Source organism: Gouania willdenowi, chromosome 14 (genome assembly GCF_900634775.1).
Source record: "Gouania willdenowi chromosome 14, fGouWil2.1, whole genome shotgun sequence".
NCBI lineage: Eukaryota > Metazoa > Chordata > Actinopteri > Blenniiformes > Gobiesocidae > Gouania > Gouania willdenowi.
The window spans coordinates 20,738,881-20,763,551 of NC_041057.1; the positions used below are offsets into that span (position 1 = coordinate 20,738,881).

The 24,671-nt window shown below is 36.9% G+C and overlaps 1 protein-coding gene across 1 annotated transcript in view; it reads left to right on the top strand.

Annotated features, from left to right (window-relative positions):
• The first annotated feature begins 2,610 nt into the window (after positions 1 to 2,610).
• The window catches only part of kcnip1b (Kv channel interacting protein 1 b), a 38,470-nt gene continuing 16,409 nt past the window's right edge, over positions 2,611 to 24,671 (top strand). Inside the window, exons 1-2 of the mRNA XM_028466025.1 lie at positions 2,611 to 2,758; positions 3,077 to 3,243. Of these exons, the coding sequence (XP_028321826.1) occupies positions 3,156 to 3,243 (88 nt within the window). The 5' untranslated portion in view covers positions 2,611 to 2,758; positions 3,077 to 3,155. The remainder of the gene's footprint in view (positions 2,759 to 3,076; positions 3,244 to 24,671) is intronic.

Consider the following 24,671-nt stretch of genomic DNA (forward strand, 5'->3'; position numbering starts at 1 on the left):
GCAATTTTATGATTAAGATTTTATCATTTTAATGACTAAATGTAATTAAAATCTATGAAAAAGATTATTTGAAAAGCCTAAAGTAATGTACTAATATATTTATTTGATAACATTCTTCTAGTATGATGATAGGCTGCATTTTCCTTTCTTAAAATCAATTTTTTCCACAAACTAACAACACAAGTTTGAATGAAAAGCCAGATTGTATTAATGGGATCTACCAGTGGTTTACAATTTAGGCCTAAAATCTGTGTAATGTAGTTATTAGAAGGACTGTGCTAACAAAACACGTTATTTTGCATGATATTAATGTTGCCTTTCAAGGATAAGTTTACTTTACAGGTTACGAGCCTGTGTTCTTCCATCTTGAAATGACACGATTATGATAAACATAAGGCCAACCTTGTAGAAGCAGAGGAGGATCTCTTTAAACAACTGCATGACGGTCCTGCATTCAGAAATGAGTGCATCTGTCATCATCAGTCATCAATAAAAAAAAACTGAAAACTGCACACGTGTAATGCCCTGCTTTGGTACTAAGGAAATGGAGACCTGACACCAGATTTCACGAGTGACGTCTCCATCACGGGGCTGCTCCACCCATAGCCTACACTTCAAGAGCAAAATATTGTTTCTGTAATATAGTCCGTCTCTGTATGTTTTGTACTGAGACAAGTGTTCAGCTGTTACAAAATGTCCCCTTTTCACGACTTTATCTAACACATCATTACGATTTAACAGCTCTGTCAGGACTTTCAAAACTTGAACATAAACAAACTTCCATTTTGAAGATGGATCTAAGACATATTCAATCGGCTCAATCACTTTAAAATGCTGCTTGTAAAAAGTCACTCTTTTGTAGTCAGAGCCAAAAGGCCCATCTTTTGACAAAAAAAAAAAAACGTAGAGGGTTTACTTGTTAAACTATCTCTTTTATAGCATCAGTGACTACACTGTTTACAGCACAATTATGCTTGGCCAGAACACTTTCAATTCTTTTTGGTGAGCAATCATCTACAACTGAGGTAATAGTACCAAGCTCATTTATTATTCCCTGAGTTGTTGTGTTGGACACATGTAAATTGGTTTGCAAATGTATTAAGAGAGATGCAACTTTGTGTTGAACTAAATCATTCAGGTCTTGATCCTCTATGAAATCATCTGTTAAGTCTACATTGTCTGAATGTGTCTCAAAGACTGTACCTTCAGAGTTTAAAGTGTCTTGAATAAAAGTTTGATACAAGTTTTCTTGAAAATTGTCAACAGTACAGTGGTGATGTTTCTTGCTTTTATGTGCACGAAAAGTACTGTAAACACTGGACTGAAAATGACAGTCTTTAAAGGGACATTTAACAGTTTCCTTATTCTGTATGTATACCTCTCGCTCCCTCAGGTCTTCATCCTCCATCCACCCCACTGTACCCACTGCCCGCCTCAGTACCATGGGGAGCAGAGCTTTCAGTCGCTCTGCTCCCAAACTCTGGAACTCCCTCAGAAACATTGACACCTTACCCTCAATTCAAATCCATCTCTTCCAATCTGCCCACTCTCTGTAAATTATCATCCCAAATTTCACCTTCATTGCTTTTCTTTTTACTGTATTATACTGTTTTTAATGTATTGCACTGCTTTTATTATTCTGTTTTTATTGTAAAATGTCCTTGGGTGGCCTGAAAGGCACTTATAAATAAAATGTATTATTATTATTATTATTATTATTATTATTAATAATAATAATAAAGGTAGTTAATGTTACTTCTAATCTTACATTTTTTTTTCAGTTCATATCTCAGTTTTTAACTATTTTTTTACACCAATTTTTGCCAACAATCAGATAATAAAAGGTTGTGAAAAATTCACATCTCAGTTTTCTTCACTTTTTCACATTTATTTTCAGGAAGAGCATTTTGTCCTTGATGTGAAAGCGTAACACAATGAGTACGTGACCCGGAAGTGTCACGTACTTTGTACGGCTGTGCTAATGGCAGTTCGGCATGACAAGATGGCTGCTTCCAACTGTGCATCCGAAACGTGTCCTTTTCGCTTTTGCTGGTGTTGGGCACAGAACCTCCTCACGGACATTTCGGAGGATTTAGTGTTGCAGAGCTACAGATATCTCGGAATGTGTAACGCTTCACTTCAGGGTCACGTACTTTGGCAAATCGGTAATGAAGAAAACGAATAAAGGTGTTCGTTTTCCCTTTTTTGTACCGAAGCAAAAGAGCTTGAATTTGAAAAACAAGGCGTTTTTCGTTTTTCATTTTGGTTTTCGAAACAAATATCAAACAATGACTGTATTTTTCGTTTTTCATGTTTTTGTTACATAATGAAAAACAAATGAACGAATGATACACGCAGTTGCCTGCATAGGTCAGGCTGCTTTTGGCAACATATGCGGAACAATGAATAATGAGACATTGGCCATACTCTCATGTTTTACACAAGAATGATTCTAAAGCAGCCATAAGAACACAAACAGACCTCCGACTTGGGTTTATTTTTTTTTAAGATTATTTGCAGTGTTCACCAAAAAGTACCGGCCATATAAAAAGCATCAGCTTAAGTGTGAAGGAGAGTGAGAAAGCAGGATGAGGGAGGATGGAAGAAGGAGGGTGTTTACAGCAGCGGCTGCAGTACAGATCTGCCAAAAGCACGAGAGCCGAGCTCCTCCACAAACCTGCAGGACTCACACTGCAGTTAAAGCTTCAACCAACATCCAGAGGAGAAAGAAACAGAACTGGCTGACACGCAAGCACAGGTGAGGGGAGTTTGCAGGTTCACTGCTGAAAGTGTTGTATAAATGTAAGGAGTTCCTTCTCAGCCAACACTCTTCTTCATGCCTTGTTTGAGTGTTTTCCACAGTCCTGCTACTATTTTAACGCCTGCCACTGAACTTCAGAGTGTGTGCGTTTGTTCCCTTTGACATTTATGTGTCAGCACAATTTTCTCGATGGAAAAGTAACATGTTCTCAAGTAAGTTCACAGGTACTCCAGTGTGCAGTTGTGCATGTAACTGAGTGCAATGTGAGCGAAAGTGACGGTGTCCTATCAGTAACCCCTGTTTTTTCTCCAAAAGATGGTGCATTGGATCTTAAACATCTCTTTGAGATAAACTGAAGGAAAACTGCCCCGTCTACCCCTGATTTCACCTCAGGATGGCTGGATGTACCAGCCGCTGCAAGCAAGGAGTTATCAAGTTAATCCAGTCCCTGCAAAGACTGGTTTCAGGAACCCTCACAAAAGGTACTGAGTTTTTTTTTTTTTTTTTGGTGACACTATGCTTGAAGTTTTATACATAGGACTCACATTATGTTGTCATTTTCTGTCATTAGCATGAATACGGTGTCATGAATGCTGTCATTAAGTCTCTTTGGCTAAATTATGACACCTTTGGAGCTATGTTGGCATTTTTTGAGTTAGGTGGAGGAATCTAGTAAAGTGTTACCGTTTTTATCTATTGGACAAACGTGTGCTTGGAGTTATGTCCTTCACTTCTATTGTCTATTGAAAAATATGAATCCTCCTTCCATATGGTGGAGATCATGATTCAGTTCCAACTAGAGCAGAGTGGTTTCAATCTATCAGCCATGTGTTCGGTCAAGATGTTCTTGACTAAAGCACAGAGGTTTTACATTACTCACGTTATTGTTTCTGCTGGTCTATAATGGTGACATTTTATTTTATGTGAATGTATTTATGCAAATCAAAATGATTCAGATTTCCACTGGAGAAGCCACTCACTGAAGATTTGCATGGCTTGATTTGCTTTGTTTGGCACTGCATGTGTTGATTATGGTGTTGATATTGTGGCATATTGTAGGTTTATTTAAGAAGAGGACTGTTTTCATTCTACTAGTAGTACTAGAAAAGTCAAAAGATTTGCTAGTAGACCAAATACAAATTAAATAGGAAGGTTTATAACCTAATCCAGCGCCCTGATTAGTTGTATAATTTTTTTAAAGCCAATTGCAAGCCTGAATTTGCTATTCCCCGCCCCTTTATTAGCATAAAATACTTGCTTTTAGGACTTGTGACACATTTGTGTCACGAGTACAGTGTACTCGTGCTCTGGTAAACCAAAGTTAAGTACATGTACTCCACATTTGAGCACTAGTAAAGCTTACTAGTAAACTAGGTTGATATCATTGCAAACTCGATTGGTTTGCCATAATATTTCATCAACAGAAAATAATCATGATTTTTTTTTTTCTTTTTCTGGGTTCACCTTTATTTTATTGTAATTAAGTATGTGTAAACATCCTATCTTTAGAGCATTGTTTCCCACTCTACTGTGGATCTAAAATAACTCCAAAGCTTGGAATGTATATTGTAAAAGTACAAATTTTACCTGTAAATTGTGTACATTGTGTGTTCACATTTGTTTGAATGGTTGGCGCTAGGGCTGAACGATTAATTTTGCATTTGTGATATTATAAAATGCGATTTTGTAATCGCAAAGGCTGCGATGTCTTGTACTGTCCTGTTAAGTTCAGAGAGTGTTTAAGAAGTGCAGTCCACATGTTTACATGTTTCATGAAATGTGAAGTTGAAGAGGTAAAACCACAGATTATTGTTGTGATCTGTGCTTTAAAATGTATATTTTATATTTTTATATAATAAATCTGAAATTGTTTATTGTGAAACAGATTGGTTTATTTCTTGTGTACTTTGAAAAATACATGACAAGAGGCCCTTGGAAAAAATAATTGCATATTAAATCACTATTGCAATATTGAGGGAAAAAAAAAAACGCAATTAGATTATTCAGCCCTAGGTGGCACTGCATCCCAAATTACACAAATACGTTCATTTTTCACCCTAAATATTTACCATAAGCAACACTTTTTCCTGAGAGGAAAGTTAGATGCTGTAAATATACAAAAACTTTGCATGTTTTGTCTGTAGGAAAAACAAAGAACAAAGGACATTATTGTTAGTTGGGGTTTGGATGCGAGATATGGTTTGAAGAATGCTATTTATTTTATTTTTTTCAGAGGGATGCGTTGTTTTCCCGGCTTTGTGTTTTTATCTTGTACATCATTTAAAGTTGTTAGTGTGGACATTTTCAACGCTGATAAATGCTTCTCGGCCGTACTCAACAGAGGCAGAGCTCGAGTGGTTTGATTGTTGTCTGGTCATTTCCTGTTTTGTAGTTTCACAATGTCCGCTGATCATTTTAAAACCAAAAAAAAAAAAAGAATTTAATCAACGGTTTGGTGTAGAAATTTAATAAATTACTTTTTTCTTTTAAAATGTACTGAAAGTAAAATTACTGATTTATCCATATCCATAAAAGCTACACAATTACAGTAACGCGAGTGGATAAAACAAAGCCTGATTTGAAGTCAAAGTAGATGCTTAACAATACATGTTTGAGGAACTTACTGTTGTAAACCTGTGGTTTTAATGTACACTCAGGTCATTTTAAATTAAAAAGATAAAAAAAAAAACTATTTTAGTGGAAAAAAAAAATTGTGGACAGAGGAATAACTTTTAGACTTTTGGCAGAGAAAGTTAATCTGAAATAAAGCACATACTAGCTGCACAGTATGACAATACAAGGGCAGGTAATCTGACCATTACACATACAGTATGACTGAAAATAAACTAGTTATCAATAATGTTGTCACTTGTAGCAAGGGTGCAGCTGTTCTATTATCTTTTGCAGAAATGAAAGTAATGGATTACATGTACTCACGTTACTCTAATTGAGTTGCTTTTATGGGTACTTGCACTTTACTTGCAAAAATATCAACAGACATTGTGAAACAAAACAAAAAAAGAAATGACTAGACAACAATCAAATGCATCACATCATAGCCGACCAACCAACGTCATGTATGATGACAAAACAGCATTGAATGCTGGTTATTTTCTCATTTTTAGAGTTAATAAATGTAGCTATACTTAGAGCCTGATATTTTTATTTTATTGTGCATTGAATTAATTGCTGTTATTTTATTTCTTTAAAGAATTATATTATTTTATACAGACGCCTTTGTGGAAAATAAATTAAGATCCGAACGGGTTGTCAATAAAAAGAAGTGTAACTTCTGTTTCACGTGGCTTGATTTTTTTTATTTTTTTTGATATTCTGCAGATTGTGGTTTCCCCTCCTTATATGTTCTTTTCTGCATCAATGGCTGCAGCACATTATTCAACTCAAGGTTAAAATGCTTGTTTTAATGTTTGCACGTTTGGGAGCACAGGGAGTCAGGCGAAGGCTGCCCTTGGCTACACTGGCTGGTTTTCATGATGTTGTTGTTGTGGGTCAGTAACTGCTATCTATAATTAAAATCATCAAATTATACTTTTTATGTCTTTTTTTTGTTTGTTTTTTAGTTATCTAATGAAAAAATGTACAGAATTTAAAACTTAACATAATCTAAAGGAATCAATCTATGGTATTGTACCTGCCTTTAATGTGTCTTTACAGTTTTTTTTTTATCATCTGTTGTTCTTAAATGGGGTAAATATACTTGAAGTTACTTCCTTTTCTATACAAGTGCGTGTCTTACAGCAATGCCCTGCCATATTGCAGCAAAAAAAAAAAAGAAGTAAAACCACATGCTTTTACATGCATGGAAGAAGACATGCAGATATGCAAACACATGCACATTCACCTGCAGACATGCAACTATGCTACTTGGACTGAAAAATACAAATACATGTATCACCCCTGGGTTTGTTGCTTCTGCACTTCCCCTCGACTTGTATGCAAAATGCAGTGATCTGTGAAACTCACCTTTAAAATGTAGTGCTAATGTATATTCATGGTCAGAGCTTTAAACACAGAGGGCAGTGAATGGCTGCTGTGCCTCAAGCACAAATCACTGACAATGGCTATTTATCTAAGCAGGTCTATAGCACATACTTGTGTATACAATGATGTTTTTTCATGTTGCTGTTATTGTGTCCTGTCCTGCTGAAGTAATAATTACAGCATTTGTTGTTGGAGTAAACCGGTATGTAAATGTTAGCAACTGTTGCAAACATTTATGTATTGTTCTAATGAATATAAAATGTTTTGCAAAAAGAAATCCCTAAACTTTGAAAAGTTGATGTATTTTTTTAAAAAAAAAATTATTTTGAGGAGTCACTGTATGAGCTTTGTCAATATCTTAAAATTTGTCTGAAAACTTTCCCTATTACTAAAACTCTTCTAGTTTTTTTTTTTTTTTTTTTTTTTTTAAATACGTGAAAGTGTTATTTTAGTGCAAATGTTGTACCACATGCACTTTGAAAACTGTAAGTCAGACATGGGCAACTGAAAGTAAGGTAAAAAAAAATGGCTCCAAAAGGACGTGATAGAAAACAACACAAATTTACTCCAGACAATTCATAAAATGGGAGTAAAACATACAAAACAACAACAAAAGTACAAAAAGTAAGAGTACAATGAGAGTAAGATATAGAAAATGACACAAAAAAATATTCAAAAATGTCAGCGACACACAAAAAGGACTCTAAAATACACCAAATGAGAACAAATTTGTAATAATGGCGTGGATTTAAATGTGCTTTTTTCATGACACTCAAAGCGCTTTACATTATGTATTCACATCAGTCATACAGGTGGTGGAAAGCTACATTGTAGCCACAGCTGCCCTGGGGCATACTGACAGAAGTGTGGCTGTGATTTCACGCCTACAGTCCCTCTGACCAGATATTGGCAGCTATCTGATCGATCAGTAATATGTTTAACTGATGACTAGACAATCAAATTTCACAAGGATTGGTTAATTATGAACAGAGATATGCATTTTTGAAATTTTGCCAATGATGAGAGATTTTTTTAACTGATCCAAAATCTGTAATGATCCAGGTTCCCTCCAAATATTACATGATGTAAGCTCTATTTTTGGTTAATATTTTGTTAAAATTTGTCAAGTACTTTTAATGTAATCCTGCTAACAAATAAACACAATTGAAAAAAGTACTATACCTCCTTTGCGGAAGTAGGAATGACAACAAAGATAAACAAAATGAGAGAAAAATTTACGAAATAATTCGAAAAACAGCAATAGAAACACGCAAAACCACTATAAAAACATACAAAATAAGAGCAAAAAAAGTACAAAATGAATCCAAAAACACGTAAAACTCGTTGTATGTTTCCTGTGTTATTGCTCAGATTGGTCATTATTCTAAATGTTGACATGAATATTGATAATGTGGCCCTCGGATCAGTCACATTTCTGTGGCCCGTGCTGTGATCCGAGGCTACAAATTTGTCTTGGGCTTTTTTATATCCTTTATTTAACCAGACAAAAGCCTCATTGAGATTAGAAATCTATTTTTCAAGTGGGGCCTGGCATAAAATCATCAAAAACCAGCAGTTCAGGAGACACCAGCTCAAAACAAGATGACAAGCCGTTAGAATGAAAAACAGTCACATTGTCCAAGATTAGCTCTTTCCCAGTCCCTCAACAAAGATTTAAATTCTTCAACAGTGACTAGATCTGTTAGTTTCATATCAATCTGGAAACTGTTCCATGAAGAGGGGGCGGCACATTTAAAGGCATTCTTACCCAGTTCTGTTCTGACTCTGGAAACAACCATTTTAATAAAATCCTAAGACTGTTGTCCATGAAGGTTACTAGACCTGATCAAATATGTGCTCAAGTAAGAAGGCAGTAGTCCAAGAACAGATTTATGTACAAATAGCAGCCAGTGAGAGAGTCTATGGGCACTGTATCCACAACCAGTAGTAAAACGTAGAGCTCAGTGATACACCAAGTCCAATTTCTTTAGGTGTTTTCCAGGAGCATTCATAACTAACAAATCACCATAGTCCAGTAAAGGTAAGAAAGTGGTGGAGATTAAGTAACCTCTGACCTGACATGAAAAACAGGACTTGTTTCTAAAGAAGAATCCAAATTTAAGTTTACACTTAGACACAAGACTGTCATTGTGCTCCTTAAATGATAAATTGTTGTCAATGGCAACACCCAAATACTTATAGGAGATCACCGTTTCAATTTCTGCCCCTTGAGCTGTGGTGATTTTTGGAAAGTCGGTAGGTAATGCTTTGCCACCCGATAAGACCATCAGCTTTGAATTACCAGCATTTAACACCATTTTCAGGTTAGTTAAATGTGACTGAAACTTATCAAAATCAGACTGAAGAAAATCAAAGGTTTGTGTTAATGAATGAGATGCACAGTAGATAACTGTGTCATCAGCATACAAGAGATACGTACCATTTGATATATCCTGACACAGATTATTAACATAGATAGTGAACAACAATGGTCCTATTGTTGAGCCTTGGGGAATACCCACTGAAACAAGAACAGCAGAAGAACAGAACCCAGTGGTGTAAACACATTGAGTTCTGGTCGTCAAATAATTCCTGAACCATCCAACAGTCTGGATTAACAAGCCGATATCAAAGAGCTTATTCACAAGTGTCATAATCGACTCTATCAAAGGATTTTGACAAGTCGATAAATAAAGCTGCACAATATTTTTTGTCATCCAAGGCCTCAATGATGTCATTCACTACTTTAATGGCAGCAGTGGTTATACTGTGCTGCTTTCTGAACCCTGATTGATATTGGGCCATGGTGTTATTCAAATGTAAAAAGTCTTTAAGTTGCGCACTGACAAGTTTTTCCAAGACTTTAGCCAAAACACGTAATTTAGAAATTGGCCTATAATTATTTAAACTCGAAGGATCACTTCCTTTAAGGAGAGGATGAACAAATGCAGATTTCCACCTCAGAAATTTCATTATTTAAAAGAAACCAGTTAAAAATACAAGTGAGTGGTTCAGCAATAATATCAGCAGCAACTGTAAAAAGACAGGGTTAAGCTTTTCTGGACCAGCAGATTTGCTTGTGTCAATATTTTTCAGAGCTCTACAAACCCCAGTCACATTGAAGGGAATGAAGTGAGTGTCGTACATCAACAAAGCGACACAGCAATGGGACTTTGTTTTGGGTCATTGGTCATCTTTCTCTTACTCTGTGACTGTACTTTTTATTATTTTTCATGTACTTGTCTTCTGTGCTATTTATATGTTTTAAGAACATTTTAGTATAATTTTTTACACTGTAAACTTGTTTTATGTACTGCTGCCAGGACACACTTGTAAAAGAGATTATTAATCTCAACATGGTTCTCCTCACTAAATAATGCATTTTAAAAACAGTACAGGCTGTGGATACATGGAGCCCCCCATTGGCCCACCCACATGCTGCACCTGACTCTCTCTATCACAGCTCACACGTGTCCTCTAAGTTGATAACATTGCAGGATCTTGGCCCACTGTAGAGACTCATTCATGTCTGAGCCTAGAGCTGTTTTAATGAAGCCTTGATCTGGTTGGACCATGCTACCCCCTCCCCAGGTATTATATCTCCTGGCATTTCTGAACTCTTACTGCCCTAAAAACAACCCTTTTCTTCCACCTCCTCTCATTGGCTTGTTCTTTCCCCGTGGCTGTGTGTGGACTCAGTGGATTGGAGCTGACAGAGTGTGTGTCTTTGCTTTTAATTTTTTAACATCTCTTCAGTCCATAGTTTTATGTAACGTGCTTTTACTGGATGTATTTCCACCCTTTGCACTTCACTTTTCCATTGTCTTTTACTCTAAGCTGGCATTGTTTGACCACTGGATGTTAACTACATATAGTGATTCCAGGGTGAAACGCTATTTCTCCTGCTGCTGTGTTTTTTCATTCTAAGCAGTAAGTTTTTTTTTTTTTCCCCCTTAGTGTTCAGTGAGGCGCTAAATGTCTAGGACTGTCACACTCTGCTTCCACCTAGTGTTTACCAGGCTGAACTACAGCATTACAAAACAAGCCTCAGTTTAACCCAAAACATGACTCACAATAGGTTTCATTAATCTATGCCATTATTGATTTTTGATGTTGTATTTTTAGATAAAATATTTCTGCTTCATATTTTCAGCTTCTTGAACTCATTGTGGTAGTGTTGACCTACATTAGTCAAACTGTTCTCCTCTGACATAGTTTCTAAGGTGCATTTTTTAAGCTGCTTAGTGCAAATTCTTACAGAAAAAAAGCCCAGACTTAGCATTTCTTCTTTTTCTAATCTATATACTCCAATAGAGCAAGGACTTAAGGAGTGTCCACCGCAGAAGGCAGCAGATGGCTTCGTGCAGCATACATATATGCTCGCACATAATCTGACAGGCAATAGTGCCATATATAGAGAATAATGTAGAGAATACACCCCCTCCCACAGGCATATCACAGACAGTTTGGTTTCTGATGCATATTTGTGTGCACACCCTTGCTTCCAGCATTACATGGTGTAATTAGCTGTGACATTCACCTTGGAAATGAAGTGACCACAACATCAGCAGCAGCATGTACTGTATATTTAGGGGCCAGGCAGCCTCAGCTGCTGGGAACCTGTTGTTACCCTCTATGTTCTTCTGTTTCCCATGAGCGAACAATCACAGAATTTTGTGCAAAGGTTCATGGTCTCATGCCAGATTGCCTCAGCTGCAAAAACAAGTCAATAGTCCTAAATGTGGCACTACAGCAAGCCTCTAAAGTTTAAAAGCTTGAAAATGCACAACAAATCAACCGTATGTGCTACAGATTTGTAACTTTCACTAAAATGCAGCCCAAATATTGAAGAAACTTTTGCACATTTAAACCTAAATGGGGTGCTAAATGTAAAAACTTGATCACTTTTTCATAGCCAACACATTTTGAACATTTAGCAAACTTTCCTCAAATTTACCTTAAATGTAAATGTAAATGTTAAATGTAAAATGTATAGCTAAATCTAAATGTAAATCTAAACGTTAAATGTATATCTAAATCTAAATGTTAAATCCAAATGTTAAATCTAAATCGTCAAGTGTAAAGCTAAATGTTTATAAATTATGCAAACTGGGGCAGTGAGAGGTGCAGATGCAAAAGACTTTGGAGGTTTGGGGTGTGTGGAGTGAGGGAAAGGCCTCATCATCGACAGGCACGGACCTGCCCCCATTTCTAAACATTTAGCTTTACAATTGGCAACCCAGTTAAAATTTAGATTTAGATTTAAATTTAGATTTATTTTTCATGTTTTTACATTTTTAACAATGATAAAGAACATGCTATTTTACATAAATTAGTTTAAAATAAAATTAAAAAAAATATCTAAATGTGAGAAAAGTAAGCTAAATGTTCAAAATATGTCGACACCCAATACTCTCAATCTGTTTTTTAAAAACTGTAAAAATATGAAACCTATTTCATCCCACAATGTTTGCTCAATTACTACCAAACTTGCTTCAGCTCATCTTCAGATTGTCCTACACAAAAGATTCACACAGATTTTTGGATTTATCTAAAATTGAGCATATAAGTGTGTCAAAATGTTTGACTGTAAACAATATTCTAATACTATAGTTGCAAATTCTTGCTAAATACATTTTCAATGTTCATTAGAAATGACAAAACTTTGGAGTCATGGTAGATGATATTTGGAAAATACAAACAATTGGTGTCACTGCAAAGCTGTTAAAAACAAATGACCAACATCTTCATGCTGTCTAGATGCAATGTACTTATGATCATTATTTTTGTCTTAATAATTACATTTTCAACAGCCATTTAAAATCTGTCTTGCCTGGCCCCGACCATTGCTGCACAGCAGCTATAATCATCTTTGGTCCTTGTGACGAAGTGTTAAAGCCTCACTTAAGAATATTTTAAGATTTAATTATACTGTACGTGCTATAAATTCACATTTTAGTTCCTTCATTATAATCAATTGTGTTTTAAGTTGTGTTTTCTCAATGTTGGTTTTTTTCAAAGTTAGACAAAATAGGCAAGGGAAAATAAATCAGGCCATTGCCACATATTAACAGTTGACATTGTTTTTGATGCTGATGTTGAAGATAAGATAATGCTTTTTTTGTCGCAATGTGGGGAGATTGGTTTTTACAGCAGCAATGACGATACAGAAATAAGTCGCAATAAATAGCTGGGAAAACATACAAAAATGTGCAGAATTCCTCGATTTGGGCTGGGATGAGTAAGATAAATAAATAGATAATGATATTTGTAACCAGTCTCAAGTGACCTAGGGTTGGAATGTAAACTATTGGATCCTCAAACAAATAATATAACAGAAACCAACATATGACACACAATATCTACACATCAGTTATTTGTAACCATTTCAAACCTAAAGATATATTCGCATTGATTCTTATCAAAAACTAGCAAAAAAACAACCTTTTGACATGAATATATCTGAAATAAAAACCCATTTCATCTCAATGGTCCCAAATGAGATGAATTTGGTTGCATATGGGGTACAGCTGAGTAAATCTGTCAAAAAATAAATAAATAAAAATCTTTCTGAAATCATTTAATCATTACTTTATTCATTCTGTCATCTAATTTACTACAATCAAACAGACATCAGGCAAACCTAACAAATGCAGTTCTATATGGATATTTAGAGTCAGCTCAGGCAAAGATGACCTTCATGCTATTCTAATCAGATTAGGCTGCTTCCCAGTTTAATCATTTGGACCAAATACAACTGGAATGATAATTATCCCCAAAATAGCTTTATAAACCAGACTTTCATAGGCAAGGCAAGGCAAGGCAAATTTATTTATATAGCGCATTTCATACTCAAGGCAACTCAATGTGCTTTACATGATAAAACATTCAATTGTTTAAAATCAATAAGAACATTTAAATCAATAAGAACAATTAAAATCATCAGTAAAATCAATTAAAATCATCAGTAAAATCATCATGACATCAACAACATGACAAAAAATCTCTCTCTCAATCATATGCAGTAGAGAAAAAAAGTGCCTTTAACTTTGATTTAAAAATGTTCACATTGGATGCTGACTTCAGCTCCGCTGGCAGTTTGTTCCACTTCTTTGCAGCATAACAACTAAAAGCAGCATCACCATGTTTACTGTGAGCTCTGGGTTCCACTATCTGACCTGTGTCCATAGATCTGAGAGACCTGCTGGGTTCATACCTGACCAACATGTCACTGATGTATTCTGGACCAAACCCATTCACAGATTTATACACCAGCAGCAGAACTTTAAAGTCTATTCTGAGGCTGACTGGGAGCCAGTGTAAAGACTTTAAAACTGGAGTAATGTGCTCTGACCTCTTTGTTCTGGTTAAGACCCGAGCTGCAGCGTTCTGAACCAGCTGTAGCTGTTTGATGCTCTTTTGGGGGATTCCTGTCAGAAGACCATTACAATAGTCCAGTCTGCTGGAGATAAAAGCATGGACCAGTTTCTCCTGATCTTTCTGAGCCATTAAACCTTTCACTCTGGAGATGTTCTTTAGGTGGTAGAAGGCTGTTTTTGTGATAGATTTGATCTGACTGCTGAATGTAAGATCTGAGTCAATCAGAACACCAAGGTTTTTGACTTGGTCTTTAGCTTTTAAAGATCGAGACTCAAGATAATTGCTGACAGCAGTCCTCTTTTCCTTGTTACCAAAGACAATCACCTCCGTCTTGTCATGGTTTAGTTGAAGGAAGTTTTCACTCATCCAGCAGTTTACTTTTTCTAAACAGTCACACAACACCTCAATGGGACCATGGTCATCTGGGTTCAGTGATAGATATAGTTGTGTGTCATCTGCATAGCTCTGATAATCAACCTTACAGTTCTGTAAAATTTGTCCTAAAGGAAGCATGTAAAGGTTAAACAGAAGGGGTCCAAGAACAGATCCCTGAGGAACCCCACAGGACATTGGTAATCTGTCAGATTCAAAGTTTCCAATGCTTACAAAATAGCTTCGCTCCTCCAAGTATGACTTAAACCATTGCATTACTTTTCCATTTAGTCCGACCCATGTTTGCAATCTGTGCAACAAAATTGTATGATCTACAGTGTCAAATGCAGCACTTAGATCCAACAGAATGAGAACAGATACTTTTCCTGAATCAGTGTTCAACCTTATGTCATTGATCACTTTGATAAGAGCAGTTTCAGTGCTGTGATGAGAACGAAAACCTGACTGAAATTTATCAAATATTTTGTTGAATGTTAAGAATTGACTCAGTTGGTTGAAGACCACCTTCTCAATGATCTTGGCCATGAATGGAAGGTTGCTGATTGGTCTATAGTTAGCCAGTATAGAGGCATCCAGTGTTCTCTTTTTTAACAGCGGTTTCACAGCAGCTACTTTCAGGGATTTTGGTACGGTGCCTGATTGGAATGAGCAGTTAATTATCTGACACAGATCAGTGACAATTGACTTTACAACAGTTTTAAAGAAGTTTGAGGGTATTGTGTCAAGGCAACACGTTGATGGATTCAGCTGCTGAACAGTTTCCTCTATTGTTTTTGGGTTCACTGTAATAAACTCTAACATTGCAATTGACTCATCCCTCAGTGGTTGAAGCTGTTCAAGCTTTTTGTGATTTTGCTGGTTTGTTCTGATGTTTGACCTTATTGATTGTATTTTTTCATTGAAATATACAGCAAATTCATTGCATTTTCCAGCTGACAGTAATTCAGGGGCTATCTGATCTGGGGGGGTTGTGAGCTTTTCAATTACAGAAAACAACGTGCGAGAGTTGTTGACATTTTTGGCAATAATTTCAGAAAAGTATTGCTGCCTTGCTTTGAACAAGCCATCATTGAATTTTCGCAGACTTATTTTGTATAGTTCTAGATGAATTTGGAGTTTTGTTGATCTCCATTTACGCTCAGCTCTTCTACATTAGATTTCAAATTCTGCATTATCTCAGTCCTCCTCCAAGGTGTTTTCTGTGTGTTTGGTTTTCTCTTAGTTTTGATTGGAGCCACCACATCTATGACATTACAGACGTTTCTATTATACTCATCCAGAAGATCATCAACTGTCTCAGCACTCAATGTTGGTGTCATTGCTATGGCTTCCATAAACTGTGCACTTGTGTTCTCATTTATGTACCTTTTCTTTAAACACACATAACTAGGGGGAACAGATGTTACAGTCTCTAGGTCAAAAAAGACACAGAAATGATCAGATAGAGCTAAGTCTCTTACATCAACAGCAGAGATATCAACACCTTTAGAGATAACCAGATCCAAAGTGTGACCTTGAGTGTGTGTCGGACCAGTCACATGTTGTGTAAGACCAAAAGTATCCATTAAAGCATACAGTTCTTTGGAAGTATTGTCCATGTTATTGTCTACATGAATATTTAAGTCACCTGTTATTATTAAAAAGTTGTATTCAGTGCATACAACTGACAGCAGTTCAGCGAACTCATCCATGAATTCTCCAGAATATTTTGGGGGTCTATAAATGACTAAAAACAGAACTCTTGAATCACCCTTCAGTAAGAATGACATATATTCAAAGGAGATAAAATCACCAAATGTTATTTCTTTGCACTGAAATATTGATTTAAAAATGGCAGCAACTCCACCACCTTTCCTGCAAGTACGACACTTATTTAAATAAATAAAGTCTTGTGGCGCACTTTCATTGAGAATAGTATTACTGATACCATCATTCAACCATGTTTCATTAAAAAATAAAAAGTCCAAGTGATGTGTCAAAATAAAATCATTAATTATTAGTGACTTGTTAACAAGAGATCTAACATTAAGAAGAGCTAATTTTAAAGACTTTACTGGAGACACTGGTGGACTTTTTGGATGACATGTTATAGGAGTCAAATTTTTATCTCTATAAAGCTTTTTGCTTTTCTTTAATTTCACAATTTTACCTGTGTTACCTGTCACCACAGGAATTAAAGAAGCTGCATTAACTCCATAGGGCCCTGACTTTTTCTGGTTGTTCCTAAAAATAGAGCTATTGCAGTCTGGACCCAGCACACATCAGGCCTGTGTCGCTCTAAGTTGAACACAGCTGGCCTGAGGAGAAGAGTGATCCTGAGCCTGGTATCTTCGAGGAGGGATGGGTGGTGCAGATTGACCATGGTGGGGTAAAGGGTGGGGTGTTAGTCTTGTGCCAGCCAGAACCAGCTCGTTCATCTGGGCAGTTAAATCCAAGAAGGCAGGGGTAGGAGAGAAGCTGGATGAGGTGGAAGTAGGTGAATTTTGGGGTGAAGCAGGTGGGTCCTGAGATGCGGGGGTTGGGTTGACCTCTTCATTTTGGCGATTTTTATTTCTTGCTGGAAGCTCATTGACTCCATGTTCTTTCCTTGTTGTTTTGTTCTCCGATGGTACATGTTGTCCTCTGTCTTTATCAGAACTGATAGCAGTGTGACTGGTGAAGTAAAACAAGTTGGATGTGAAGAGTTTTACTCCAGCCTTGTTTAGACACAGTCCATCTGCTCTAAAAAGATGACGACGTTCCCAAAAAATAGGAAAATTTTCTATAAAATTTAGTGAAAGGGCAGCACAAGCCGAAGACAGAAATTTATTCAAAGAGTAAATCCTTGAGAATTTCAGATCTCCTTTGCGGACTGGAGGTATCGGGCCACTGATGAACACTTTAGGCTGTATACAGCTCACAGTTTTTAGCAGATGGGTGAAATCCAGCTTTAACACCTCAGACTCCTCCTTGGCTAAATCATTTAACCCAAAATGAATCACAACATTTTTCAAATGTGGGTAATCTGCAACGATATGCAAGATTTTGTCAGCCAGGTCTGATACTGTGTCATTAGGTAAGCAGATCACTTTCACGTTGCTGCTAAACATCTTCTGAGCATCTTTAACAGAAACGTCTCCCACTATCAGTGTGTGAGGTTGTTGCTTTGGCCTACCATGTCGCTTTTGTTTTCCTGAAGCACTTTCAGTCTTCGCAGTTCCAGAAGGTTGTGTGTTGACCTCATTAGAGCCAGATCCTAGGTCATTCAGCAGTGGGGCGAATCGATTACCCAGTTCTACATGAAACTGGGTTTGTGACTTGGTGATACTCCTGCCTTTAGCAGATGTCCACTTTTGTGCCTGGGCAGACAAGGGAGTTGATGTTGAGGCTGCAGTCTGCGAAGCCAGTGCAGGCCAGTCCGTCTCATTATTGATATCAGGGCGCTTTGCTCGGCCCGTTAGCCTTTGAAGTGGATATGACTTTTTCTTAGGCTTAGCTCCCAGAGTATTCCAGGGAGGACTCGCACCTGTTGGCTTATCAACGGGAACAGGATCCTCCCTAGGCCTGATAGCTTTGTTAGCACGGGCTGGTAGCGAGTTAGCTTTATCCACTCCGCTGTTTTGAAACAGCGGCACAGTCGTATCATTATCATATCCACAGTGTCCATTAACCTCAATGTTTACTTGTATTCCTCGCACTGTAGTCTCCAGTTCAGTAATCTTTTGGAGAAGACTGCTGTATTCTGTTGTGGAAAGAGCCATTCTTCTGCTAGTTAGCTTGCTACTTGTAGCTAGCTAGCTTGCTACTTAGCTTTCCAGTTGAGCCAGCAAATAAAAAAGCAGTAGATGATTACCTCAGAGCCAGAGTCAGATGGTAAATGATAGAGTTTGATGTTGAGGTATCGTATCATTTCTCAGAAGAAAAAGTTCATGTTTAGTAAATAAATTCCTCTGTGAGCTCCGCTCTGCTCTTTTGCTGCTGTCAGCTCAGCTCAGCTGCCGGAAGGGTTATAGACCAAAAGTGAATCAGACATTTTTCATTTCACACTTGCGTTTTTCATCAAAACTCTAGTCATGGAATCTTTCGATAACTATGAGCAGGAAATGTACAAACATAAAGTAGATCACACTATCACACCAATAAATAAATGAAGACACTTCCCTGGTCCTTGAAATTAAACCGAACCCACGAAACAGCATGTTGATTAGGACTAGTTTAAAGCACAAAAGGAAACACCTCAAAGCCATCACATACCTCTCTTTGGGCCTTTGGATGGTGAAAAGAAGGTGCAAGAACTAATCAACAGCTTCTTGCATCACCCGAGCAAAGACTTTATCAGGGTTGAAATCAGCATCTAATTGCAAGCTGGGAATTGGATTTTCTTTGTGATGAGATGAGATGGGATTTTGTGACAACCATACATTATTATTTTGGGCCCCATAAAATCCACGTTAACGGAATCGCGGACAGATTCACGGAATCGACCAATGAAAACAGAATTGGCATGAAATGCCGTCACCGTGAGGCAAGGAAGGTTTTTTTATGGGGAAATGTTTCCGGAAACCACTCATTTGGTCCACCCCCCGCCCGCCACCCATCCTGGTTGCATTAAACACTGCCTAAACCACCTGAAACAGCGTCTAAACTGCCAAATAACTACGCAAATCATCAGTGACTTCTATAATACAGAGCCAACCAGTGCCCGCTTAACTTTCCTGTGTCTGTGAAGCTCCGTCCGTTTCTCGTCAAGCGCTGCATCACTCCGTGAAAACATGATCAGCGTTAATCAGCTTCACCTGCTGAAAGAGTTTAAACAACATCTCATCAGAGCCACAGAAGATCTGCGGATCAAGTTGTTCTCTTGTTGTGGACGAGACCATCGATGCCAGGGATTGTAGAGTCTGAAACATCGTAGATTAATGATCACTTCTGATACTGTCAAATATTATGGCCTTTAGTGGTGAAATAACTGATGCATCCTTGCGTCCATTCGTTTTTGTTTAATCATTACGTCCTGGAATGATGTCATCATTATCATTTAAATTAGGTTAATTTGAATTAAGTTCATCAAAATTAATCATTAAACCTGATCAGATTCAGTAAACCATTGATCCCTGAGAGGAAATCAGATGACATTAATACTGTTCTCACACATTTTTATATGACATATAAATAATTAAAAAGGAGCATTCAGAATAATCCATGTCACTACAACTTATATCTTTCCTTACTTTATTTTTGACATACATTTTTGTTTATTTGTGGGGTTTTTTATGTGTCAGTATTTGTTTTGTTTCCTCACAGGAGTTAAAAACTAATATTTATGAAAAAAATTATTAATATTTCTAAAAAAAAATGTATGTGGAGAACACAGAATTTGTGAAAAAACAAAACAGATTTTAAAGGGCCCTAACTTCACAAAAATAATACATATTTTTTTAATTTACCACCTTGTATACCTACACTCATTTCATAATACAGAGGCAAACTCTATACATATATATATATATATATATATATATATTTTTTTTCATTAATATTTCACGAGGAATATAGTTGTCTTTGTCACATTTTAATTGGAATTAGTAAATAAGTATGCACATTTACAGATATTGTACATGATATGAGTGATAAGCTATTTTACACAATAGGTGTGTGTTCAGATTTTTACTGGTCCTTTGGTGTACCTTGGGCACAAAAGTTTGGGAACCACTGCAATCAATCATTCCATGTGAAATGTATAGGCCTTAATGAGCTTATTGATGCACATAATTCATAGTAAATACTACCTGATAAATCTTAAATGCGTTGTTTATTCATTAAAAAGATAAAGACAAGGATGATGACGTCAATATGCAGACAGCGCAGTGACCTTGATTCATGTTGCCGTGCACGGCGGACATGTGCACAGGCACAGATCCAGATGATAAACATCTGCCAAGAGGATTACAGCAAGCTACTTATGCTAAACTCTGAGTGTGCACGCTTACTTTTGCAAATGTTAGTAGTGTGTTAGTGGGTTGATTCATGTCATGAGCCTGTTTCTGTTGAATATAGTGAGAATGAAGGCTTTAATGTGTGTGATTGTGCTGACAGTGAAGTGACTGCTTACACTGATTCATTTATAAACTGAAAGTACTGATCATAAGTTCAATATGCAGAAGAAAGGAGGTCCTTTAAAATCAGGGTTGTTCAAATGACGTCCTGGAAGTCCGCAAAACGTCTTTTTGATTTCTTATACTCATGCCAGCTTTATATTAATTTTAGAGGTAAAACTAGGGGAGATAGACCATTTAACCCAATTATCATCCTTGGGGTCATTTTGACCCAATTTAATGTTTATCATTCATAATATAATAGTTGACTTTGGGGTTTTTTTTGCTTCATAGTTCATGACTTTCCCTAATTAGATGGGTTCAAATGATTACACATATTGCATGCATTGGTTTTCCTCTGGGGTCAGTTTGACCCCAAGCAGTTTTGGCTGTGTAAAACTTGTCTGTCTGCCAGCTCTTTCACTGTGTAAGTGATGTAGAGGAGAATGTGTCTGAGACAGAGGACTTTATAATGAATAGTCCCAAATATGTTACAAAAAGATAAAAATAAGTAAATATAATATGTTTATGAGAGACTTTTTCTGGAAGCAAGTATCCTTGAGGTCAGATTGACCCCAAGGGTTAAATGTGTCAGTAATATCTAACAATATTAGGAGGGTTAATAAACCCACACTCTAGTTTCTCGGGGGTCTTCTCATCCTTTTTTTTTTTTTTTTTTTTTGGGGGGGGCATAAATACACAATAGGGTTGTTTACCATGTAAAACATCAAATCTGACAACAAATTCTAAGTTTGCTTCACCCATCAGTGAAATTAAGCTTGTGCTAACTAACATCGTGATATAAAATGAACGCTGTAAAAACGAGGACAATCAGCCTACTTGATATCAGATGGGCATGAATTAATGACAGTTATGCACGACCTTATAAATAATGGATGAATGCGTGCTGAGTTCTTCCCTTAAGCTGATAAAGCTCAGATACTTTTAAGTACCGAGTTAAACTCTGATCCCAGAGCATAAAGAATTAAAAACTGTAATTAATGAAGCACACGTGTTTATATCATTTTCGGTCACCAACATGTTTTCTGTTATTTGCATGCTACTCTCCACATGAGAGGCAGAACACAACTTTCAGGAAAAGCTGAACAGGGTAAAAAAAATGCATGAATTTTTAAACTGAGAGGTTTTTCTAATGCTCAGTCTCTCTCTCTCACACACACACACACACACTCACACACACACACACACACACAAAGATAGAGGGAGGGACATTACATTTCTGGTGCTCAGCCGGTGGAATATTAAACAAGACATTCTCTTCTTCTGTTCCACTTAAGGATGTTTCATGACCATCACATTGACAAAAGCCATTGAGTCGTAATGTAATGTTATTATGGTGATGAAACTGTTATCAGTCTAATACTGCAGCAGTTCAATGGCTTTGTGTACATCAAACTCTAATTTAACCAGTGAAACCTTTTTTTAATCCCAGTGAGAGAGGAGAGACTTCTGTACCCTGTAGGGTTATACATTGTCATGAAACTGATGATAGGATACGATTCACGATTCACATGTCACAAAACAATATATCCCGATACTAAACAATGCAATACACAGTTCATCGCAATATCAATAATTACAAATTTCCCCTTTACAAGTTCAAAATGATATAAAATACAATTTATTTGGGTTTTTTGTTTTACTTGTGAGAACAAGTAAATGGTAGCTAACTGTATTTCAAGTAACAAAAGTGATATGTTTATCAAAATTGTTTAACTTTTGCTTCTACAGCAGATTCTGATTCTGTTAAGTTCTAAATTCTGGAAAAAATAAAATAAAAAAAGGAACCACATACATGTATGAAAGTGCCCAGTATGTTTTATGAAAATAAATCAAAGTCCAAGATAAAATGCATTAATGTGGAGTGAGGTAGTTAAACAAGTTAAACTACGTACTACGAACGTTGATCAAAACACGCTAATTTAAGCTAAGGGATCACAGCCTCGCTACGTGTGCGTGCACATGAAAGGGGTGGAGATTGCAGCGTCTGACCAATCAATGGAGAGAACTGGCAGACTGAGCGTCTTTACAGTGAATGGAGGAACAGCTTATGATCTTAAACAAATATAATAAATATAAATCCATGATGTCAGCAAAGAGCAGTAGGAGGCGGAGCTTTTATACTCACTCAGATCAGATCCACATCATAACTTGGTCCCAACCAGGTTGCTTAAGTTTAAAATGATGAATAATTAAAATCCATAATTCAGACCAAAGACACTGTTGTTACAGAAAAGGCAGCTGTCAGATCTGCACCAACCAGGATCTTCTATCAATGGGCAGGTCATTTTCTAAGGTATCTGATTGGTCGGGAGGCGGGGCTTTAGTACTCTCTAACATTCGAGCCAGAGCAAAATCTGCTGCCAACCAGGTTAGCCGTTCAGCATTAGTTACCATAGTGATTTATAAGCTTCAGTGAGCTTCGTAGTCCAGCACACACTAATTAAATTCCGTAAGTTAGCGCAATTAGAGGTAATCTAGATTCGTAGTATACCCCCCTAGTGACCAGGTGTTCATGTGGTATGCATATGTTAGCGCAATTAAATGTTTTTTTGTTAAAAAAAAAAAAAAAAATTTAAAAAATCGATTTGGACATGTTTTGGATGATATTAAATATTGCAATATATCGTTGAATCAATTTTTTTTCTTACACCATTCATAACCTGCAAGTCAGTTTTGTACACAATATTCCTTTATTTTGCACCAAAAATATGCTTCTTATCCGACAAGAAGATGTTTATTTTGTGCAAAGCTTAAAGTATAGCACATACGAGAACACTTTTCTTCTTCCTGACCGATCCACGCTTTGCAAAGCTGAGTGCTAATTTGTGGTTGTATCGAACAGAAGTCATCAATAACTGTAAGCCTGACCTGTCTGTTTCCATTCAACAACAACATGGATGCAGGAGGAGACAGGGAGCTGGAAAGAGGTGGGAAAGGCTGACAGATGAGTCAAGTACAGCAACAGCACCGAGGGAGTGGTGCAGAGAGGGAGGAGTATGGAAGCATATCTGTGCCATAATTCATTTTAAAATAGATGAATAAAAATGCTTTTTCATTTTCAGAATACAGCTTATAGTCATTGCTTTTTCGTCACTCTGCCCGTGCCGACTGGGATTGCGAAGTCAATTTGAATTATGTTACACTTTGCGCGGAGGGAGGGCCGGTGTAGTGAAAAATAATCCTACGTGTGAAAGCCTCCTACAGGCACATACGCACTAATTAAGCATTGTAAATATTTACAGGTATACGTACAATATTTTGCTACCTTAAATGTTCCTACTATGATAAACCCTAACCTATACCCTAACCCTAAAAATTAAAGGAAAGATTCTTACCTTTTTTCGACATGACAGACGCGCATGCGCAGTTCGCCAGGTGCGCATGCCCATTGTCTACCGTAGGAAACTTTCACGGTAGGTTTATTCTACACCGGGGCATGAAAACGAAAACGCAATGACTTTCTTTAGTTGTGTCACAAAGTAATAATAATAGCGGCTTGGATTTATATAGCACTTTGTTTGAGAAAACTCAAAGCACATACAGAAACCATTATTCATTCAAACCAGTCACTCACACAGTCATATGGGTAGTAGTAAGCTACAATGTAGCCACAGCTGCCCTGGGACATATAACAAATGCGTGACCACCAAGATCCATGCCCATTCAATGAGGCAATGTGGGTCAAGTGCCTTGCTTAAGCACATGACAATGACTTGGATAGAGCTGGGTTCAAACCCCCACCCTTTTGGTTACTGGACAACCCACTCTACCACTGAACCACAGTCGCCCCAAAATATGTAGTGTTGAAGAAGAAAATGAAAATGCAATTTTGATTACTTATTACCAATTGGATTTAAGACTAATAACGCTAATCTAATCAGCTCTTGCATTTTAATTTTCAAATTTTCCATTTAAAATTGAATTTTGGTACGATTTGCTGGGCCATCTTATGAAAATTACAACTTAAATGTAATTTCCTTTATCATTTTCAAATAAGTTAGAAAATGAGCGACCTTGAAGGAGAAAATGAAAATGCA